A 24,102-nucleotide genomic window follows, 5' to 3' on the forward strand; every position below is an offset into this window, starting at 1 on the left:
TGGCAACCTACTCCAGTATTCTTGCCTGGAAAATGTCACAGACAGAGGAGCCTGGAGGGCCATAGTCCATAGGGTCGCAAAGACTCGGACAGGACTGAAGCAACTTAGTACACATGCATGCATGCGTGTAAATGCATGAGTGTGTATATAAGGGGGATGCATAAGGTCCTTGCTATATAAAGTTGCAAACACGTTTTGTATAAAGTTCTAAACATGTTTTAGCACATTTATTTTGGGAAATCAAGTGCTTAGTCCACAAATTTTTATTTTTACTGTACAAAATAGAACCTACTACAAAATAATATTTACTCCAAAATTTCATTATTTCCGGCTGTCAGTCTTTTTATAACATGACAGAGGTCCTACTAAAAAGAGTTATTTCAGTCTAATCTAAATAATTTCAGTCTAATCCATATCTGAAATGTGTTTTATCTCATCTTTCATATCTTTAATCTCAGCTCGGACTGTTGTTAAATTAGATATTTTCTCTTTTAAGAAAGCAATTTCTTTCTCTCTCTGTTGTAAGTCAGTAACCAGTCTCCCAATGCGTAGTGTTAAATCATTTACCAATGGTTCCAAGCGGGAAAAATCCTTCTTTAGATTATACACCTTTGGTTTTAGATCATTTGCAAAGGTCACTGTCTTCAGGACTTTCGCTCTGTCACTTTCTAAGCTTAAAAGCCTATCTGTGTGCTTGTTGAAATCACCCTGTAGCTCAGAAAGTATCTTCTTAACAGAATTAATTCTTTGTGAATTTTCAGATGCTGTCTTTCGGAGCATTGCTGTTCGGTCAATGCTACTTGAAAGAAGGTCACCTATGTTTTTGACTGTATTTTTTTCTACTTTTTCTATTTTATTTTCCAGTTCTTGTACAGAATCTGTCAATGATGTTACATCAGTTACTAAACCTGACATACGTCGTATGTCTGTTTTTATCGTTGTAATTTTGAGACCGATATCTTTTGCCATGGAAGTTGTACTTTGGTCTGCTTTTGCAACATCTTGAGAAACAGTCGTCAGATTGTTGTTCAGTATATCCTGCTTTTCGCTTATCCTGCTGGACCAGGTTTTCACTTCATAAATTTCCTCCTGTAGATGCTTTAGATGAGTAATTATTTGAAAAGCCTTCAATTGTTCTATGATAGCTTCAGACTTCTGACACTGTAAGAAAATATAGTACCAGAATAATTAAATTGATTAAAATCTTAATGTTTAAGATACAACTTAAATTTTAGGTGTCATTTTAAACTATAAAGTTACTACTCTTCTGGAAAGCGTTTGGTAAAAGATGCATTGTGTATTGGTAATGAATAGGAAGGAAAACATTAAATTTCATGTTACTACAAATGGCATTTTCCAGTTCTTTTTGCACCTTCAGTCCTCAGTATAGAGACAGAATGAGCTCAGTGAGGGACAATGATGTTTTTTCAGTTGCTGGAGAAGAGAGGAGGAAGCCACCTGTACGTAGGTACATGTGTGTGTGTGTATGTCATTCATTTGTGTCTGACTCTGTGACATGGACTATAGCTGGCCATGCTCCTCTGTCCATGGAATTCTCCAGGCAAGAATACTGGAATGGGTATCCATGCCTTCTCTGGGGGATCTTTCCGACCCAGGCATAGACCCCAGGTCTCCTGCCTTGCAGGCAGATTCTTTACTGTCTGAGCCTTCAGGGAAGCCCCTCCTGCAGATGAGCTGTAGTAAATTTGAGAGGTCATACACTGCAAAGAGTTGACTCATTGGAAAAGACCCTGATGCTGGGAGGGATTGGGGACAGGAGGAGAAGGGGACAACAGAGGATGAGATGGCTGGATGGCATCACTGACTCGATGCACAGGAGTTGGTGATGGATAGGGAGGCCTGGCGTGCTGTGATTCATGGGGTCGCAAAGAGTCGGACACGACTGAGTGACTGAACTGAACTGAACTGAACACTGCTGACACTATGTATAAAATAGGTAACTAATGAGAACATACCGTGCAGCACAAGGAACTGTACTTTCTACACTGTGGTGACCTTGTATGGGAAGGAAGTCCAAAGGGGAGGAAAGTGGCTGATGCATTTTGCTGTACAGTTGAAACTATCACAACTATACTATACTTCAGTAGAAATTAATTAAAAATAAATTGGGGGGATCAAGACAACATGACTTCTGAAACACAAGTTTGTTTGTAGGTATAACAAGTGCCAGAATGAAGGGACTTTATTGTTGAATTACTTTCATGAAAACTTTTTTTGGGGTATTGAACTAATTCCATTTAATTAGTGATCTCTGGAGAAGGCAATGGCGACCCACTCCAGTACGCTTGCCTGGAAAATCCCATGGATGGAGGAGCCTGGTAGGCTGCAGTCCATGGGGTCTCGAAGAGTCGGACATGACTGAGCAACTTCACTTTCACTTTTCACTTTCATGCACTGGAGAAGGAAATGGCAACCCACTCCAGTGTTCTTGCCTGGAGAATCCCAGGGATGGAGGAGCCTGGTAGGCTGCTCTCTATGGGGTCACACAGAGCCAGACACGACTAAAGCGACTTAGCAGCAGCAGCAGCAGTGATCTCTTAAGTTCCTAGTATGTTGTTAGGCATGTGAAGTCTGAGGGACATAAAGATGAGCACAGCTTCAGCTGTGGCTTCAACTCAGTTCAGTAGTTAAATAATAGAGATGGTGGATGTGTAAAAACAAAACAATAAACAAACAATTATCTCCAAGGTTCTAAAATTCCATGATTTCAAATACAAATCATTCTCACCTTTTTGGTTTTTCAATGCCATCATCCTTTCCCATCATCCATTGAAAATTGATGTCTCTAAACTGTTTTGGTTTAACTTGGACACATTAGCTGATGATCATTTTGAGCCACACAACTGCCTGGAAAAACTTCAAGTTGTTATTTTTGTTGTTGTTGTTGTGAATATGTGTTATATAGTGGTCTTGGGGAAGCTGAGTTATTTTATTGTATTTTGAATATTTGAAGTTTTGTTGCATTATGCTATTAGTTAATAAAGTTAAGAGGAAAAGGGGCAAATTAAAGTGCTGATTATGGTAATAAGATGGGTAAGTATCATGAACAATACAAAATTGAAAATTAAAACACACATGCTCAAAATCCATCCATGTTGTCATAAACGGCAGGATATCCTCCCTTCTGGTGACTGAATATATAAGTGTATTAAAGTATCATGCTGTGTACTTTAAATTTGCACAATGTTGTATGTCAAATTTATTTAATTAAAAAATAAAACACATGTCAAGCTTCAATTAAGTTTCAATCAGAAGATTAACTTATGCCTGTGTGCTGTGTGCTAAACTATGAAGAAAAAAAATTAACAAATGTAAAATACATTGTCAAAGCCTGTGTCCAAACAGATATACATTGTGATTACATTGAAAAAAGGAATTCCATTTATAACATTAAGAGTCAGTTGTTCAATTTTAGCACATTTAACTTTCAGCTTGTTTCCTAGGAAAGCATTGTTTTAAAGTGGAAATTGTCTATAGTTTCCTACTAAAAATCACAACCAGCTTCATTCAGCAACATTTACTGTGCTGATAGGTACTAGTTTGATCAACAGTTTCTGCTTTCAGGAAGTTTGTCACTTAGTTTGGGAAAGAAAAATAATGTAAATAGATTACTTAAAATTCAGAAAAAATAAGGAATAAAAACCAAATATGCAGACTGAAAATTTTTTTTTTAATATGCAGTTTAAAGTCAGCAAGTTTTTCCCAAAATAATTGTATTTCTTCGATATGTTTTTTATGAATTGTCTTTCTTAAATTGCATTTGCCTGGTTCACTCAGGTAATCTGCTAGAGTTATTTTGGTTACATTAACTTAGTTCTACTTAATGTAAATAAATACTTAGTATGCTTGGACTATTATTTTTATGGAGGCTTAAAAAAGGAGCAGTCATATAGTTGCAAAGAAATGACAAGCAGAAATGGGGCAGCGTTGGGAAGCGCAGTGCAAAATAGCCATGTAGGAGAAGGTCCTTGGGAAAATGGCGGAGGGCCAGAAGAACCCCGGCTTTGCGTGCTGCTGGCTGAAAAACATCTGCCTTTAGCTATGCTCGGCGCCAAGATTTAATAATAAACATTAAAGATGTTGCTTGAGAAAATGGGTTATGGGATAAACACATGGGTCACTTAGAACGCGCTGCCCTTGAAATATTGTTTACTGATTATGTCTTAACCCCGTGCGCGCTCTGCTGGCCATATACGCTAAGCTTTTTGTTCCTGCTTCTATAAAAAGGCTTAACTGCGGAAATAAATTTGTCAGTCCTTGCAAGAGACTGTCCGAGTGTCATTCTTTCAGGTTCATCGTTTCCAAGTCCCGGGCAGAAAACCCCCAACAGGCAGTAAAAAAGTTAATTCAAAGCCTCAATATCCCCTTTTTGCCCCATCATATATATTTGGTTCCAAAATATATTTTAAGATTTTTCTCAATAGTTTTATGCAGTATTGATTAGTGGTGGGGAAGGTGGCCCAAAGGTGTGTTTTTGTTTTTGTTTTTTTTTTATCTTGGTGAAGTTAGATTGTGAAAATGTTATAGTGGGTGTGACAGTAATGAATAGCCAGAGCTAGGAAGGAAATCAAGCAGTAATTGCAAAACCTTAAGTTTTATTTTTTAGGGGAAATTTTTGCAACAAATTATATTTGCTGAAAGAGATTCTCAAAGGTGAAAGGAGAAGGCTTACTTTCATCTATTTCATTCTAGGTTATCATTTATTAATGTATCTATTCTGGTAGAGTAGATATAACTTAACAGTATTAAACAATGAAGACATTTCAGAAAGGGCCAACTTTATTCTTAGAAGTATTAGATCATTAAGAAACTGCTAGTAAGCTTCTTTGTTTCATTTGTCAGCTTATAAAAACAGTATATTATGAACATCTATTGGTCTTCACTAAAATAGAAACTCAATACAGTATAGGAATAGCCTAGAAATTACTTCACTGAATTATGTTTATTATTATATAACGGCTTGTTTAAGCTATTTGCCTAAGATGAACAGAAGAGTTGGAGTCTATCAGCAGCTCAAAAGATTAACCCAGTAATTTAAATATTTACTAATATTCCTAGTCTTACCACATAAACAAGGTACTAAGCTAGATGCCTTGAAATTGTCGTGCTGGAGAAGACTGTTCAAAGTCCCTTGGACTGCAAGGAAATCAAATCAGTCAATCCTAAAGGAAATCAACACTGAATATTAACTGGAAGGACTATGGCTAAAGCTGAAGCTCCAAAACTTTGGCTGCCTGATAAGAAGAACCAACTCAATGGATAAGACCCTGATGCTGGGAAAGATGGAGGGCAGGAAGACAAGGGGGTGACAGAGGATGAGATGGTTAGATAGCATCACTGACTCTATGGACATCTCTGGGAGATAGTGGAGGACAGAGAAGCCTGGCCTGCTATAGTCCGTTGAATTGCTAAGAACTGGACACGACTTAGTGACTGAACAAAAAGCAGCAGCTAGATGCTGTCCTGTAATGCTAAACATTGTCTTAATCTTCAAGCCAAAGCAACATGAGTCAAGGGAATGATTTTTGGATCCAATCAGCCTTCCAAAAACTTTGCTAAAGGATTTTTGAACCATACTAAGAGACCTGGAAATTTTATTGATCTCTAGAATTTAAAACCACTTAAAGCCAGAAGGGCTTCCCAGCTGGCTGAGACAGTAAAGAATCTGCCTGCAATGCAGGAAACCCAGGTTCGACCCCTGGGTTGAGAAGATCCCCTGGAGAAGGAAATGGTGACCCACTCCAGTATTCTTGCCTGGAGGATCCCATGGATAGAGGAGCCTGGTGGGTTATGCTCCATGGGTTCATAAACGTTGGACATGACTGAGTGACTGACACTGTACACTGTAAAGCCAGAAGAGAGTTTAGAAATTATTTAGTACAATTCCCCCATTTTACAAATTAAAAAACTGAGCCCCCAGAGTGCCCCAAAACACACAGAGTTAGTGGCAAAGCCTAGATTAAAAGATTCCAGTCTAAAGTTTTTTTCTCTTCCACTGCTTTCTCAGTCTTCCTAAACATCTACTGATTCCTTCTTACACCCAAGGCCCACATAATTTTAGGTCACATTTAAAACTTTTGAGGGACTTATATCTAGTTTAATGGCAACATACTCTTGCCTGGAAAATCCCACGGACAGAGGAGCCTGGTAGGCTGCAGTTCATGAGGTCACTAAGGGTCGGACTCAACAGAGCGACTTCACTTTCACTTTTCACTTTCAAGCATTGGAAAAGGAAATGGCAACCCACTCCAGTGTTCTTGCCTGGAGAATTCCAGGGACAGAGGAGCCTGGTAGGAAGCCATCTATGGGGTCGCACAGAGTCGGACACGACTGAAGCGACTTAGCAGCAGCAGCAGCAGTAGTGGACACATTTGGCTGAATTACAGCTTTTTGAATTCTCAAGATAGTGCTACTGATAGCCGATTTCTTTTTTTCCTCCTTGGTTGAACAGCAGCAGGTACAATGGGAGGTAAGCAGCCTCTGGAGTTGGACAGACTCAGCAGCGAGACTGTAAGATTTGGAATCTTGATCTGTCTCCTCATTTGTAAAAGGGGTCTCATAGCTATCAAAGCTGTGGTGAGAATTTGCAATAACACATAGAAAGTGCCTCTCACAGGGACAGAGACAGGAACAGGGTAGGTACTCAATACGCAGAGCTGTTAGGATGATGACGGATCGTGGGCCTCCTAGCAGTGGGACACATAATAGGCTCCAGAAGGCTGGTTCTGTCTCCCTCTGCTCTGTAAAGCTGGGATGGAGCATTTTGACTTGTGTGAAATTAATAGTCCATAGCTGAACTGAAACAGATGTTGGGTGAATTTGCAGAGCACACCAAATGTGTTTGGTGAATTTGGAGCATCATTAGTTTATAATGACATCATAATAATCTTTGCTCAAGATTATAGTCATACAAAGGCCTACAATTAGATTAAAATTAAAATAATGCTATTGGGAATTCCCTGGTGGTTCAGTGGTTAGGACTCTGCACTTTCACTGCCAAGGGCACTGGTTCAATCCCTGGTCAGGGAACCAAGATTTCCCAAAAGTCACACAGTATAGCCCGCCCCTCCCCCCACTGCCCCCCCCCAAAAAACAAACCAAAAACATTAACTTTGTATCTTACAAATTTAGTTTTCTATCAAACCATACAGGCTAATAAATCAACATTTTTCATTATAAAATATAAAAATTCACCTTCAGTCAACAGCTTCTCATCTTAACACAAATTTAAGGAACTATTACTACAAATACACTTTTTTTTTGCAAACAAATAGGATTTATTACAGAGAAGGCAATGGCACCCCACTCCAGTACTCTTGCCTGGGAAATCCCGTGGACAGAGGAGCCTGGTGGGCTGCGGTCCATGGGGTCGCTAAGAGTCGGACACGACTGTGTGACTTCACTTTCACTTTTCACTTTCATGCATTGGAGAAGGAAATGGCAACCCACTCCAGTGTTCTTGCCTGGAGAATCCCAGGGACGGGGGAGCCTGGTGGGCTGCAGTCTATGGGGTTGCACAGTCGGATACAACTGAAGTGACTTAGCCACAGCAGCAGCAGCAAGATTTATTAAAGAGAAGTGCAAAGCTCTCAGCATAGACATTGAGGAGGGTAAAGAGTCCCCCCAAATTCACTTTTAAACTTAAAAAAAAAATAAGGTGCTTGTTTTGTAAGTGATTTATATGTGCTAATGAAAAAAGTGACAGTATTCTAGAAGAAACTGATATAAAATTTATTATTAATTACAAAGATACAAAAATGTGTCTCGGAACATGGTAATCTTCCTTAAAGGAAAGACTAATAATGTAGCTTAATATTTGATACATTAGGGAACCTTCTGAAATTTCAAGTATCTGTGTTAAATAAATGAATTTAAGAAACACAGGAAGACAAATTAGGTACATTTAAATCTCTATAATTACACTTTTTAATAGGAAAACACCTGAATAAAGGAATATATACATGTGTACATACATGCGCACAATATTTTCTCAAGAAATACTTGCAGAAGTGTAGCTTTCATATTCCTTGTAACTGTCACTATAGAGCTCAGTGACCACCTTATTTCCATTTTATTTTCTGTAACCATCACTATGACACATATTCTAGTTAATAATAAAGATGTATCAAATCTGGTGACACGCCAAAAAATAGGTAAATATATAAAACTGAAGAGTGCAAGAGATTATATCTGTCTTGGCAGGATGAAGGCTGAAACGAAACAGTTTTGGCTAACTTTACAATCTATTTTATGAGTGTGAAAATAAAACAAATACAATTTTCCAGTGCACACAGATAAGAATTTAGACATTCAGAAGTCAAGAAATTTAATGTTAAGATTCCAGAAATTAATGCTATGCTCCTTAATAGTAACACTCTTTCAGGCTTACTTTTCTGGCTGTCTACTATAAATCTTCCTAATCCCAATGTAGCATTCATTTGGAACTTTTCCAAAAATGTACAAATTTACATAATAAAACCACCTGACCATACCTATCTTTTGTAGCTGACTGCTTTCAAGTTCTTTGTGTTTAATTCCACTGAAATTGCATTACAAAACTGGGACTACAGTTGGTTATTGGCAAGAAGAAACAAGTAAGAACTACTTCTGTGTGCAATTTTTGAAAATTAACTCAATTTTCAACTCCAACCTTGGACACTTTTTTTTCAGTTTCTTTCTTTCTTGAAGGATAATTGCTTTACAGAATTTTGTAAAGGTTTTCTGTCAAACCTCAACATGAATCAGCCATAGGTCTTGATACATCAGTTTACCAATAAAAGTCTTATATGCCCCCCGAAACCTGTACATTTCTGATTATCATTATTGAAAAAATCTGTCTAGGCCTCCCCTTAATTTCACCTCAATATTCCATGTTTTATTCCTTGTGACTCTATTATATAATTTTGTGTAAATTAAAATTTTGTGTATGCTGTACAGTAGAAACTGACACAACATTATAAAGCAACTGTACTCCAATAAAGATTAATTTAAATATAAAATAAAAAAATAAAATCACTGCGTGAAACAAATTTGGTTGGGTGATTGGTTTGGGGACTCTAAAATAATGACATACTTTTAATTACCATAATTACCACATTATTTCTCACTATGCTGCTTTTTCCTCTTTAAAATATGCCACAGGTTTATTGGTATATTTTTATTATAAGTAATTTATCTAATAATCATGTACTGAGCAAACTCAAGAGTCTGTAACACAGTTAGAACCTTAAAAAAAATAAAGATATACAAAAATGTTCCCAAAGTCCATGCTTCAAAGGATCCACACTTAGTTCAAAGGGAAATTCTTCAAAAAGAACATGTTTACTCTTTTTTAACAAAGTTCTAACAAAATAAGTTCTTACAATTATCCATAACAGTTTAGAACCTTAACAAAAAGTAAAAATGTTTCCCAGGCTCCTCAGTTTCCAAAAAGTGCATAATCAATTCATTGCAAAGCACCCCAGGCATGTTTTATTTTGGATAAAATTGTCTGGATTCTTAGCCTGCAGTAAACTGCGACAGAAATGAAGAACTGGCGGAGGCAAACACATTACTGATCAACCTGATGGTAAGATCAGGTCAATGCAACACTTTTTTAGGTGACAGAAAAGGTATAAGGGAGAGACATTAAGATTTGAAAAATAGCAAACTGAGGTCATTGAGTAAGGAGATGAACACCTCTCATTAGCTCCTAGGAACATTAATATATTTGGGTTCAATATAACAGATGAAATTCAAAATAATGTCCGTTAACTATTAGAAAGGGGATTCCCAAATGGTGCTAGAGGTAAAGAATCTGCCTTCCAAAGAAGGAAGCACAAGAGACTCAGGTTCCATCTCTGGGTCAGGAAGATTCCCTGGAATAGGAAATGGCAACCTGCTCCGGCATTCTTGCCTGGAAAACTCCACGGAAAGAGAAGCCTGGTGGGCTACGGACCATGGGGCCACAGAGATTTGGACACATCTGAGAGACTGAGCAGACACACAATTACCAGAAAAACATTTAAAAACATTAAGTATATACTTCAAAAAAGCAGAGAAACATTTTTAAAATATCTCTATTTAAAATGGTTAAAATGAAAAGTTTTATTGCTTAAAAAAAGATAAGGTTTGATTATTTGGATAATCCATTTTTTGTGGTATCTCACTTACGTTCTAATAATTTAGGATGAAGTGAGGCATATGGAAATAACTCAAAAGCCTGGAGCTAATCAGCTTGTGCATAATGGTGTGGTTCATCCGAATAAATGCAGTGCATTTAGAAATCACTATCGATTTCTTTATTTTCTAGATTATATTCTTCTGGAGTCCCCTTTTCTCTTGTGCTTGAATATACTATAAAATCGTGAACTTTTCCTTTGAGAACATCCAGGTCATTCTGCATCTTTAATATGCTATTGTCATACTGAATTCCTTCTAGGGTCTTCTGCATCTCCATGATTTCAGATACTGCTTTCAGCATATCATCTTCCATGTTAAACATCTGAAGGGTCAGGTCTTCCATTTTCTTTTCTGTCCCGATCAGATCCTGAGAGACTCTCAGAACAGAGCGAACAGCACTTTCAATTGTCGGCAAATGTGTCTTGCATTCTTCAACTTTAGGTTCGTAGCTGGAGAGTTTGTTAGTTAGGTCTTCATCTCTGGCAAAGAGAGCATGCTGCTCCTCCTCTAACTTCTCCACCGCTTTTGTGTCAGAGCCAAGCTGCTCCTCTACTCGCAGAAGATCCTCTTCTTCTTGTCTCTGTATAGTTCTAATATTTCTTACTGTGCTATCTTCCAAATCTTTTAGCCTTTCAGTGAGCAATTTTATTTCCTGTTCAGCTGAGTTAATTTGGACAGTGACTTGAGAATGTATATGTTTTGATTCTGATTTGAAAACGTCTGTATTAACATTCATTTCTTCTAGGCTTCTCTTCCAGAAATCTGTAACATTCTGGAATTTCTCATTAAGGCTTTTCATCTTTTGGGTGAGCATCTCTTCACTGGTTTGAATGTCATGCATGATTCTTTGGAGGGTGGCTACTTCCTGCTCAAACTGGGTCACCAAAGACATGGAGGATGTAGCTTCCTGCAGGATACTTTCAGTAGAGGCAAGCTGCATTTATAACACAAAACAATTCCCAAGGCTACTTAATAACTTTTATATTAGGGAAACATACTTTAGCAACAATGTGCCAAGTTCAAGTTCTGAAGATGTCTAAAATATCCAAGTACATCAGAATCATGCAGACAAAAATAATAATTACTTAATAGTTTTTTAAAAAACATTTAAAACACATTTAATAGATTAGGGCTATGGTATAAAAATACAGCTGTTTCTCATCCCTTGGTATGCACCTGTGTGGGATTGGTTTCCCTGTGGATACTGAAATCCATGGATGCTCAAATCCCTCATATAAAACACTGTAAAAGGGCACAGTGTTTGCGTATTATAAACTAAATCATCTCTACTTATAATTCCTAATACAATGCAAATGACATGTCAAGAGTTGCCAGTGAATGGCAAATTCAGATTTTGTTTTCTTAAACTTTCTGGATGTTTTCAAGTATTTTTTGATACACGATTGAACACTTGGATGCAGAACCTATGGATATGGAGGGCAAACTATAAACACTGGAACTTCTAATCCTCAATATTGATTATTTGTGCACTTTCAAATATTCCAAATAATGTTAAAGAAGCCTGAAATATATCACATGTCCTTCTTTTTTGATTCCAATGTAAGTCAACTTAATTGTCATTTTAAGAGTTACTTGGCTTTTTAGAAACTGATTTAGTTATAAAATTTGTTAACTTTCCTAAGTTATATGACTCCTGAAGACTTCCTGCCTGAAAAGAAATTTGTTGACTGAGTTTTTGCAGAAAAGGTACCAGAATCAGATCTTATAGCTATCACAAAGGCAAAAAGTGAATTAAAAGATCAGTTTACAGAGACAACTCATGTCAAATAGTAAAGTGTTCTAAGTATCTAAAAATTATGGTAAACAGCAAATATCTAAAAGTATAAATATCTAAATATCTATAAATTATGGTAAGCTCCTGGCATCTCCTAATATGTCCAGAATATAGAAGGACCAGGTTGAAGACCTCTTTCTTAGTCTACCCTCACACAGGTAACAGCCTTAGAGACTACAGGAAGGCCTGGAAACAATCCTTAGTTTAGCAAATATCTGCAGCATTATGTTAAAGTCATAGCACTGTACAAGACACAGTTCTGCCCTTGCACGGTTTAGTTTAATTGCAGAGAAAGTGAAGTTTACATGTGCTTAACAGGGAAAGAGTAATGGAAGCAATTACATAGGGTGTCCAAACCGAACTTCAATGACCAAGGACAATATTATAGAAATAATATCTGATACGTGCTTCTAGTTACTTCCTCTAAATCATCCTACATACTACAGCCAGATTTAGGATTTTAAAAACTGCTGTGTACATCATGTGTGTGTGTGTTAGTTGCTTAGTTATGCCTGACTCTTTGTGACCCCATGGACTGTAGCATGCCAGGCTCTTTTGTCCATGGAATTCTCCAGGCAAGAATACTGGAGTGGGTTGCCGTTTTCTTCTCCAAATGTACATCATGCTGCTGCTGCTAAGTCACTTCAGTCGTGTCCGACTCTGTGCGACCCCATAGACGGCAGTCCACCAGGCTCCCCCGTCCCTGGGATTCTCCAGGCAAGAACACTGGAGTGGGTTGCCATTGCCTTCTCTGGATGTACATCATGGTACAACATTAAAAAAAACCTTACTACTTCTTCATACTCCTAGGAGAAAGTGCCAAATTCTATAACCCCTCTATATGCTATTTTCCTTCCACTTTGCCTAGCTAAGTTCTTTCCTTTGTTCAAGACTCAGGCCAGGCCTCAGCTCCTCCTTCATGGCCCTCACTCTGAGAGCCTGAACTCCTGTAGCACCTATTGTATTACATATTTACCACTTATTTGGCACTTAGCACATATAACTCAAGAATTCTTGAGTGTTCACTCTATACCAGACTTGAGCTAGACACTGAATATAAAAATATAGACAAAGTACAGTCCTTGACTTCACAATTTGATAGGGGAGATAGCGTTTTGGATCTTCTATGTCATGTATTCTGGATCCCTAATAAGATGTACTGAGTATACTCTGTTTCACTATTAGGAACTAAGGATACAGAGAAAAAAGACAGCATTTGCTCTAAGGAGCAGTGAAGAAGACAAATGAATTAACAACAACAATAAAAATCACAGTAGATGATTATTTGTGTCATGCCAGAATTAGCACGGGGAGAAGGCATGCTTGGAGGAGAAATCAGAAGTCTGGAGGAAATGAAGAAGTTTAGACTCTCAAATCTGACTCTAATAGGCTGATAAACTAAACAGGTGAAGCTATGAAAGTTTCTAAATTCCTTAGAGGAAGAGACCACGTCTTATGCCTTTTTGTACTGCTCATGTCTCAGGGTCTAAAGAACACGTTTTTTGATGTTTAGGAGGAAAAACGTCCAGGAAACCTGGGTCTACCCCAGTGGTCTACCCCAGTCAGGACCTGAAGCAGTTCCAGGTGATAGTTCTAGGTGACTGTTTGATTGTTCCCAAACAATGCATGAACAGTGTCATTCTGAAACCTTGTTTAAGAACTATTTTTAATGTACATATGTAGACATAATGCAAGTTCCTTTAAAAAGCAGTTCTGAGAAATACTTGTACATTGTTAACAGTATTATGTTTAGTTATCTTCTTAGCAGCACTTTGAAGAGACAAGCTTATCTTCATCCAAGGTAATTTCTTGTTTGGGCTTCCCAGGTAGAGTTAGTGGTAAAGAACCCTGCCTGACAATGCAGGAGACATAAGAGACACTGTTTCAATCCATGTGTCGGGAAGTTCACACAGAGGAGGACATGGCAACCCACTCCAGTATTCTTGCCTGGAGAATCCCATGGACAGGGGAACCTGGCGGGCTATATAGTCAATAGGGTCACAAAGAGTTGGACACGACTGAAGTGACTTTGTACACATGCAAGATAATTTCCTGTTTAGGCTGTTCACCAGAGTTTCACTATAACCTGGAGGCAGTATAACCCAGGAGACCCAAGGACAAGATCAACTTTTCAGGATAATAAAGGTTTCAAGATTTAATGTGCAATTAATGAGTGACTGGTGCTCACACCAGTCATGTCTGACTCTTTCCACCCCTATGAACTGTAGCCCACCAGGCTCCTCTGTCCATGGGATTTTCCTGGCAAGAATACTGGAGTGGGTTGCTGCATTTCCTGTATCACAGGCAGATTCCTTACCGCTGAGCCACCGGGGAAGTCCTGGAACTCCACAATAGTTAGCATTTATGGGCTGTGAATATATTTTAATAGTTTTTCATTTTTTAAAAAAGTTAAATTCTTAAATTTATTACTGCTTGAAAGTTTTCAAAGAGTTTGCATGTATATTGTATCTCATTTGATTTTAATAAAAGTTTTGTTACTCTCATTTAACAAGTGATGAAATAGAGGGCAAGAGAAGTTAAAGTGATTTTTCCCAGGTCACACAGTTTTGTGAGAGCCCACATCTAGCTGTTTTCCCTCCTACTGTATTAAGCTGGCCTTTAAGGGCCTGCTTTGTAAAGAGGCAGCTATTGTTAAATTACTCCTAGGGCAGATTGGGAAAGAGCTATGTGAAGATGGAATATTTCTTGAATCCTAGGGTGATATTTTAAATATGTTTCAAAAGCATTTATTTATTTACTTTTAATTGAAGTATAATTGATTTACAATTTTATATTAGTTTCACGTGTACAACATAGTGATTCAATATTTTTATAGATTATACTCCACTTGAAGTTATTACAAAGTAATGGCTCTATTTCCCTGTGCTGTAAAATATATTCTTGTTGCTTAAAAAAAATCTTTTTAATTGCTGCCAAATTTTTTCATTTAAAAAGGAAACTTTGGGACTTCTCTGGCAGTTAAGACTCTGAGCTTCCACGGCAGGGAGCAAGGGTTCAATCTTGGTCAGTAAATGAAGATCCTGCATGCTGTGTGACATGGCTGAAAAAAAAGAAATCTTTCTTCAGTAGCATTTAAGTACATGAAGTTTCTATTTCCTGGAATTTTTCTATCATGTTTGCTCTGATTAGAGGGCCCTAGATAACTATTTTGGAGAAGGCAATGGCACCCCACTCCAGTACTCTTGCCTGGGAGATCCCATGGACGGAGGAGCCTGGTGGGCTGCAGTCCATGGGGTTGCTAAGAATCGGACACAACTGAGCGACTTCACTTTCACTTTTCACTTTCATGCATTGGAGAAGGCAATGGCAACCCACTCCAGTGTTCTTGCCTGGAGAATCCCAGGGATGGGGGAGCCTGGTGGGCTGCCGCCTATGGGGTCGCACAGAGTCGGACAAGACTGAAGTGACTTAGCAGCAGCAGCAGCAGCAAATAACTATAATCAGATTTCATCTTGAGCTCTAGGTCAAAATACAAACTCTTGCAACACCTTTCCAGAGGCCCCTAAACTCATGCTCCATGCAATTCACTGGCATGTGTGAAGGATAATTTTCATCCACGATTCTTTTCTGCTGGGGGATTTTAGGCTCCTTCTGTGCATCAGGCGGCAGGAACTTAGGCCATCTATTTAATTTCTACTTTTTGCAACATCCTTGCTTACCCTGGTGCCAAACACAAGTCCTTTTCTACCTTATGACAGGAATAAAGGTTTAGTGAATGAATAAATGAGAAAAGCAAGCCATACTTCCCAATGACAGCTTGGTCCCTGGTAGCCAGACAAGGCCCACCTGATGCCTTTACTGGTTGCACCTGCCCCTCTTTTGAGACAACTAGGTAGTAAAAAATTTTTTTATTTGTCTCACGTTTCTAAAAATCACAGTAATAATGCATTTGCATTTACAGCTTGAAGAACTACAACATAGATTTGGATTTTAATTTTCATTTGGCTATAATTAATATTTATTTTAGGTTTGTTGTTGTTTAGTCACTAAGTTGTGTCCGACTCTTTTGTGACCTCATGAGCTGTAGCCTGCCAGGCTCCTCTGTCCATGGCATCTCCCAGGCAAGAATACTGGAGTGGGTTGCCATTTCCTACTCCATGGAACCTTCCTGACCCAGAGATAGAACCCGAGTCTCCTGAATTGCAGGCAGACTCTTTACCAGCTGAGCCACTGGGGAAGCCCCTTGTTTTTAGTTTAGTCATTCTTATATGCATATGAATATGTATATACTTACCAAGTAGAAATAAAACAAAAACCAGTGGATCTTTGCCCAACAAAAGCTACTCCTATTCTAAGTTTATACCTAAAAATCAATTATATTTTCAGCGCCCTAAACACTTGATATTTAAATAGAAAGTTGAGGTCACATCAATATAAGAAGATTGGTCCTTTTAAACAATAACAGTTGTTATATATTAAGAAAAGTCTTGTCCTTTCAAAATGTAATCTAAAGTTAGCTTAGACTGAAGGGAGAATGTGAAGAAGCAGGAAAAACAGCAACGGTTAAAGTACTAATGGTCTAAAAGGCAGGAAGAAAGAATTTATGAATGGGGTAGAAGGGTGGCAATGGGGAAGAAAAATGGTAAAATCTCTCCAAATATGTCAATTAATAATTACCTTTTCTGAAATTAAACTGATTTTACTTTGAAGCCCTTGGAATTCACTGGTTTCCATCTTCAGTAACTGGTATTGGTTTTCCACCTTTGCAAACTTTTCTGACTGCTGAAATACAAACCTAGAAAAGGTAAAAAAAAAGTCATTACTTTCTAATTCATACCCACTAAAGTCTGAATGTTAAAGCAGTATTTCTGTCCACTTCTGGTAAGGACAACATAAATTCTGGTATAGGTAGTTTATTTCAACAAACATGAGTTTATTTCAGCAAACATTGGGAGAGCTTGATGTGTAGTTGGGTACTGGTTTAATTGTACATGTAAATAAGAGTGAAACACTGCCCTTCTTCAAGTTTACAGCTCAGTAAGTGAGATAGGGAAACATCTGTAATAGAAATTACACGCAAGAAACATTTGGAAGAAAGAAATAATGAATTATTTAGAGTGAGATATGTGGTCTCTACTATTTTTTCAAGGCGATATTTGAGTAATATCTAGAAAATAAGTGTTTTACACTGAGATGTAGGAGAAGCAAAAGTTATCTAAGTTAAAAAAGGATTTTAAAATAAAACTATAGGAGAAGAGAAAAAAAGCAGTGGAGTGGAAGAAAGAGGTGATGATTATTAGAAGTCAAAATATATCAGGAGTCAAAACTGAAAACAGGAATCATTGTCCATATGACAATAGAACACATAGGCTTTTCAAGGTGTATAATATGTGCAGTTGATTATACTCTAAATTATGAGCTGCAAGTGTCCTTTAGATGCCAATCTAAAATTGGAATGTATTCTCCATCTGGTAAAGGGTAGAAGCACAAAAAAATTATCCCAATCTTAAAAACAATAAATAATCTTTTGTTTGTAAGGACTTGAAATGACCAGACACAAAAGGAATGTTTTGGATCTAGCACCATTTTGGTTAAGCTATTTTGACTCATTTCTTTGGGCCCAGAAAAAGTAGCAGCTAAAATTCTTTGTGTATTTATTGTTATCAAATCACCAACTCAATGGACATGAGTCTGAGCAAGCTCCAGGAGTTGGGGATGGATGGGGAAACCTGGCAAGCTACAGTCCATGGGGTCGCAGAGTCGGGCATAAATCTGAACTGAACTGAGTCATCAAAAAGCAGTGGCACAGGGAATTCCCTAGTGGTCCAGTAGTTAGGACTCAGTGCTCTACTGCTGAGACCCCGGGTTCAATCCCTGGTTGGGGAAGTAAGATCTCAAAAGCGGCAAACCCTGTGGTGTGGCAAAATAAAAAAGCAGTGGAGCAAAACCATAGGAACTGGAAGTGAAGTGACAGTCGCTCAGTCATGACCAATTCCTCGTGACCCAGGCCAGAATACTGGAGTGAGTAGCTGTTCCTTTCTCCAGGGAATCTTCCCAACCCAGGGATCAAACTCAGGTGTCCCACACTGCGCACAGATTCTTTACCAGGTGAGCCACAAGTGAAGCCCAGTAGGAACTGGAGGAGTGACTTAATCAGAGTATGTGGGTTGGTGGTTCAAAGTGCATTTAAAGCTGCACCTGGCAGCTTTAAAAATGTGTAATGTCTAGCTCCTACCACAGAAATTCAGACTTAGTTGATTTGGGATGTGACTTAGACATTATAAATTTTCAAACCTCCCAGCCAAGTTGAGAATGACTAATTGACACTATTGTAAAAACAGTGGAAGACAGAGTGAAAGACAAACATTTAAAGATTCCGAAACTCAATGGAGAGGTGAAAGAGTTCTGAGTTTTGTGAGTCAAACTCAGTCATCATTAGGCTGTTGCTTAAAACTGTACAAAACTAAAATGGATTTTTTGTGTTTTTAAACAAGTGTTTACAATGTTGAATGAAATAAATTTCTTTTGATAACGGCAAATATTTATCCTGAAATAAGTGATTTAAGTAAGTAAGCCCAGGTTGCATAATTAGTACAGATTGACTTCTCCTGTGTGTTAATATGAACTTTTAAACAAAACTTCTAGTTGTTAGAAAACACTATTATCCTAATTTCAAAGCTCTTTTCTGATTGGCTATTTCATTGTTGGCTTTTAAGAGACCAGTAGACAGAGGGGAAGAACAAAGACCACTCTAAAGAAAAGCCTAATTTCAGGAATTGGTTTTATCATCCATTACTCCACAGTGTTAACTCATGGATTTGTTCTATAGATCAATATGTTCATTTAGAATAAAATCATTATAGAGGGAACTTTTTGTGAAGGTTGATCCATTAAAATTCATTACAGGACTTCTCATTTTATTTAATCTTTTTAATGTTATCTCTGCACGTCTCAAAATCTCAAATATTAAGCAAAAACTTAAAGAAAACTTTATTATATGAGTGATCATTTCTGATAATTTGCTGTTTTTTTTTCATAAATTCTCACCAAAATGGAAAAAAAATTCACCATTTCTACATATGAATAATGCATGTAAGAAAAAACAGGTATAAAGTTTATTTAGTGTGTAATGAAAATAATCAACAGTGGTCTGTATGATGCTGAGTTAAAATATATTTCTTTTTTGGCCACATCCCATGGCATGAGGGATCTTAGTTCCCCAACCAGGGATGAACCTGAGCCCCCTACAGTGGAAGCGCAAAGCCCTAACCACTGGACCACCAGGGAATTCCCGGTTTTTCACTTAGAAGTGCCAGACACTATTCTAAGAGCTTTATAAATATTAACTCATTTAACATTAAGGAAGAGGATGATTTTCTAGAAGCCAAAAATGTACACTGAGAGAAGGTGGTTTCAATTCTGAAACAGTAATTTTTGAAACTGGCATCCGGATTAGTGCCCAAGGTGCTTTGTTTTGTTTTAGGGATTTTCAAACAGGAGCAGTTCAAAACCTCCTTACTCCCATCTTCCTTCCCTTAGATAAGACAACAGGGTCTGCTAAGGGCTAGGAGAAGAAAGAAAATGATTATATACAATTCTGGGCTAGGGATTTCTATTTCTAGAATCTTGGCCTGTTTGTGGACTAATACTAAAGGTGGACAGCATATCATACTGGTTGAATGTGAAGCTGGGCAACTTTGGCTCTGCTATTTGCTAGCTGTACAATCACCCTGGGCAAGTTATTTAACTTACCTTTGCTAGTTTCCTCATCTGTAAAGTGGGGATTAGGGTGTGGTAGAGATTAAATAGGTTTGTATTTATAAAGTTCTTACAGTTCCTGAAACATAAAACATCAACTCTTCTCTTTAAGTACCTTGACTTTTTCTTTTGAATTACTTTCTGCACCTGTGTTTCCCATCTTCAGACAAGCCGAGAGTGGTAAAATAGATCAGGGCTCTCTTCTACTTACACTTGATATCATTAGAAGCTCCAGGTCTGTTTGAAGCAGCCTTGGGTTTACAGCCAACAAAGGATGGAATGAATGGATGAGATCCATGAAAAGGAAGCACTCTCTTACCCTATGTTTTGCAGCCTCTTTTCACTATCATAGTTAAGGATTTTATTTTATTTTTTATCTTTTTTTTTTAGTTAAGGATTTTAAAGGTATGGATATAGAGAAAAAGGCCCTAGATGAACTGGTTACCTTAGTGTGAAAGTGAAGTCGCTCAGTCGTGTCCGACTCTTTGCGACCGGTGGACTGTAGCCCACCAAGCTCCTCCGTCCATGGGATTCTCCAGGCAAGAATACTGGAGTGGGTTGCCATTTCCTTCTCCTACCTTAGTATAGGCCTTAACAAAAAGAATCTTTCTGAGGTGGATGAAACTGGAGCCTATTATACAGAGTGAAGTAAGCCAGAAGGAAAAACACCAATACAGTATACTAACGCATATATATGGAATTTAGAAAGATGATAACAATAACCCTGTGTACGAGACAGCAAAAGCGACACTGATGTATGGAACAGTCTTATGGACTCTGTGGGAGAGGGAGAGGGTGGGAAGATTTGGGAGAATGGCATTGAAACATGTAAAATATCATGTATGAAACGAGCTGCCAGTCCAGGTTCGATGCACGATACTGGATGCTTGGGGCTAGTGCACTGGGACGACCCAGAGGGATGGTATGGGGAGGGAGGAAGGAGGAGGGTTCAGGATGGGGAGCACATGTATACCTGTGATGGACAACCCACAAGAAGCTATTATCATGAACCCTCCCAAGCAAGGGAGTTCCAGGGCCACTACTACGGTCAGTACCCATTTGGCCATGTTTCATATCACCACTTCATTTTTAACACAATATTGAAAGTTCAGGAAAACAATGACCATATTCCATTAAAAAAAATCAAGACAATTAAAGGATACCTCTCTGTCTTTTAAACTCTACTAATGACAACAAAAGCTGAAAAATGGAGTTAGCCAAGATTTTGCTGCATAAATGATTTATAAAGTTGTATTAGTTGATAGAGGAAAAAAAATCCTGAATTATCTGATTGTTGAAAGAGCTTTTGACTTTTGATACATAATTATCACAAATGCTATGGCAAACTTTTATAAAAGCAATTAGAGAATCTGTTTAAATTTCCAGAAGAAACCTAAAATTCTACAATGGAACTTCTAGGTGACTAAATTTCTGTGTAGTAAGATAAGCTTTTAAGACTTTGTGTCTTGTTTAGTAACTTCATAACCTTTAAACACTTTTTGAAAGCATAATGTTTTCAATACTCTTATCTGGAAAATTTCCTTAAAGAATTTATAAATGAGGTATGCAAACCCAACATTCAGGCCCTACTGCTGCTGCTGCTGCTGCTAAGTCACGTCAGTCGTATCCGACTCTGTGCGACCCCATATACGGCAGCCCAACAGGCTCCTCTGTCCTTGGGATTCTCCAGGAAAGAATACTGGAGTGGGTTGCCATTTCCTTCTCCAATGCATGAAAGTGAAAAGTGAAAGGGAAGTCACTCAGTCATGTCCGACTCTTCTCGACCCCATGGACTGTATGTAGCCTACCAGACTCCTCTGTCCATGGGATTCTCCAGGCAAGAGTACTGGAGTGGGGTGCCATTGCCTTCTCCGTCAGGCCCTACAGTCCTGAGCAACTCTTATCTCCATCTTATTGTTAAGCTGACATCAGCACTTCATTTAACTGAGAAATGTTTAAGTACCACCATTTTATTATGCATTGTCTCTGTTTATTTTCCAAACAAGGATCCAAAGACTAAAGGTTTGAAGATACTGAAATAGTGACGCCTTGAAATCCTCCTCGGACAGTGCAAGGGTTCAAATCTCTGCCCTAACTTAGACTCACTCCTAAGCTGTATTTAGGCACACATATTCAATTTTGTATTTAAATAACGAGGACAGTGTCAGTACAGTAAGCATTTTCAATAGAACGATCTTTAGATGCTAATCCTAGTGGTAAAAATGTCAGTGGCTTAGTTATAATTCCAGTGTGCTTTTTAGTATTTTCAGATTCTAAATATTTTTAGAAAATTCTTCCTAATGTCTTAATAATTTGTTATTCCCAAATTCATCACAAATAGCTATTTGCTATAGTGACTGAATTTATACTTTAACTCTTGTGGCAAAAGATTTCACCAGAGCAATAACATTCATTGAATTTGCCCATTTTAGAAATAATCTTGGAGCATTGTTTTATTATGTTGCAGACACAGTTCAAATAAAATCTTCCTACTTGAATATAACTTGTTTCTTTATTGTAGGCACTAACAGTAAATTCCTGAGCTGAAGTGTCTGCTTTTCAAAAGCTTTTTCCTTTATAGATTCCTATTAGTGTGCCTTCCCAGGATGGTAACTAAATTATTGAAAAGCTGAACATTTTCTGAAGTAATTTATCTCATATGAATATGAATCTCTGGATAGTTAATAAGAATTAATGAATTCAGTAACTAAAACCAGTTGTATTAGGTTCCAGAAAGAAGCAACCTATATATTTTAGCCTACTAAGTTCTAGTTCTGAGCAACTTTGCCAGCAGTTTTTGATTTACCCAAATAAACTCATGCATTTTAAGACATAAAACCAGTTTATTTAAAATAGTAAATTCTGTACATTTAAGATCAAAATATTCTACAAACAAATATATTAGTAAGATAACAATTTATCTCTTTGAAGAGAATATTTATAATCAACATTTCACTTTATTGTATTAGTAACATTTTATTGACTTCGACTCAGGATGAGTGATTAGTATACTTCAAAATTTACTAGCATCAAAAATAATCTAGACGAAAGGACATCTGGGGTCGCTTCTAGAATCCAATTACTCTTGAACACGAGTAACCATCTTTTAAATACTTCAAAAATCGGTGGAAAATGGAGGGAAACTCTAAAGCATCAGTCTCGTTATTAAAGTGAAAGAGGTTAATCCTAAAAGATATGGTTGAGGAAAATAAGTTGGTTGTAAGGTTATTTCTTTATATTCATTTTTCCTATGACATCAATATATCGCTATTTGCTTGGTTTAAAAACTATATATATGTACTTTTAGGTGAACACAATTTCTATACTTTTGTAGTTTTCCAATACTAAAATTCAATCTGTAACAGGAATAGACTTTGAACGCATGCACATTGATTCAAATGTGAGCACTCCTCCAAAATTTGGTATCAAGAACGTTGGTTCTTTAAGATCATAATGAATTTTTTTTTCAAGTTGTAAACTTTGCCACAAGGCATTGATGGGGTGGGGCAAATTTGTCCCAAATGCACAGTGGACAGGAAGTAACGTGTTATGAAAACGGGAACGCTTCAGTCGTGAAGAATGCGCTTAATGAAGTTTGGCCGAATGTACGTTTCTTAATGGTCAAAGTGAGTCAAAGTGTTCGTCGCTCAGTTGTGTCCGACTCTTTGGGACCCCACGGACTGTAGCCCACCAGGTTCCTCTGTCCACGGGATTCTCCAGGCAAGAATACTGGAGTGGGTTGCCATTCCTTTCTCCAGGGGATCTTCCCAACCCAGGTCTCCTACACTACTGGCAGATTCTTTACCATCTGAACCACCAGGGAAGCCCCTTAATGGCTGCCTCATTCCCAAATACTAGCCTCAACTCCAGTTGGGCGATCAGGCACGCAGGCAGTACAAGAAATGAGCGAAAGGGAAAATAAAAGCTGGGCCGTCCCTTCTTTGGGGTTGATGCAGAGAAACAGAAGCGGCAAGTTTGGGAGCTGGAGGTCAGCAGGATGCCGAGCAGTGCGGGGCTGGGGCAGAGGCGGGAGCCCAAGGAGAGGGCAAGCACGGGAGGCCAGACACGGCCCAGCGGCCTCAGACCACTTACCAGGCCAGGCCCAGGCACGTCCCCAGCGACAGCAGGCTCACGCCGGTCCGGGGGTCGGCCCAGCCCCTGCCTCCACCACCCCGAGCTTCGGGACTCTTCCCGCCCTCGTTCCGCTTCCCAGGCTCCGCCGGGGCTCCCTTCGTCCCCGACTTCTTCCGGCTTTTCACCTCGGACATGTCTGGAGGTCCCCAGGAAAAATAGAGGGAGGCCTCTACAACCTTGGGTAGCGGGACGTGGCCGCCTCAGCCCCTGCGTGAAGGCTCGGCGCTGACCGCGCCCCCTTCTAGACTTGGCACCGCCCAGAAGCCAGCCCC

General features: G+C 38.4%; 1 protein-coding gene across 2 annotated transcripts; it reads right to left on the bottom strand.

The window, feature by feature from the left end:
• Positions 1-247: 247 nt before the first annotated feature.
• IKBIP (IKBKB interacting protein) lies at positions 248-24,091 on the bottom strand. 2 transcript variants are annotated; one of them, XM_019961135.2, is made up of 3 exons: positions 23,789-24,080; positions 16,616-16,733; positions 248-1,161 (listed from the first exon to the last, which is right to left on the bottom strand). In XM_019961135.2, the coding sequence occupies exons 1-3, from the start codon at positions 23,962-23,964 to the stop codon at positions 406-408; spliced, it is 1,050 nt and encodes a 349-aa protein (XP_019816694.1). In that variant the 5' UTR covers positions 23,965-24,080; the 3' UTR covers positions 248-405. The 2 variants fall into 2 exon arrangements, with proteins under 2 accessions (XP_019816694.1, XP_019816692.1); XM_019961133.2 differs by lacking the exon at positions 248-1,161 and adding an exon at positions 7,737-11,116 and having other exon boundaries at positions 23,789-24,091.
• Between the last annotated feature and the right edge of the window lie 11 nt (positions 24,092-24,102).

Source organism: Bos indicus, chromosome 5 (genome assembly GCF_029378745.1).
Source record: "Bos indicus isolate NIAB-ARS_2022 breed Sahiwal x Tharparkar chromosome 5, NIAB-ARS_B.indTharparkar_mat_pri_1.0, whole genome shotgun sequence".
Classification (NCBI taxonomy): Eukaryota; Metazoa; Chordata; class Mammalia; order Artiodactyla; family Bovidae; genus Bos; species Bos indicus.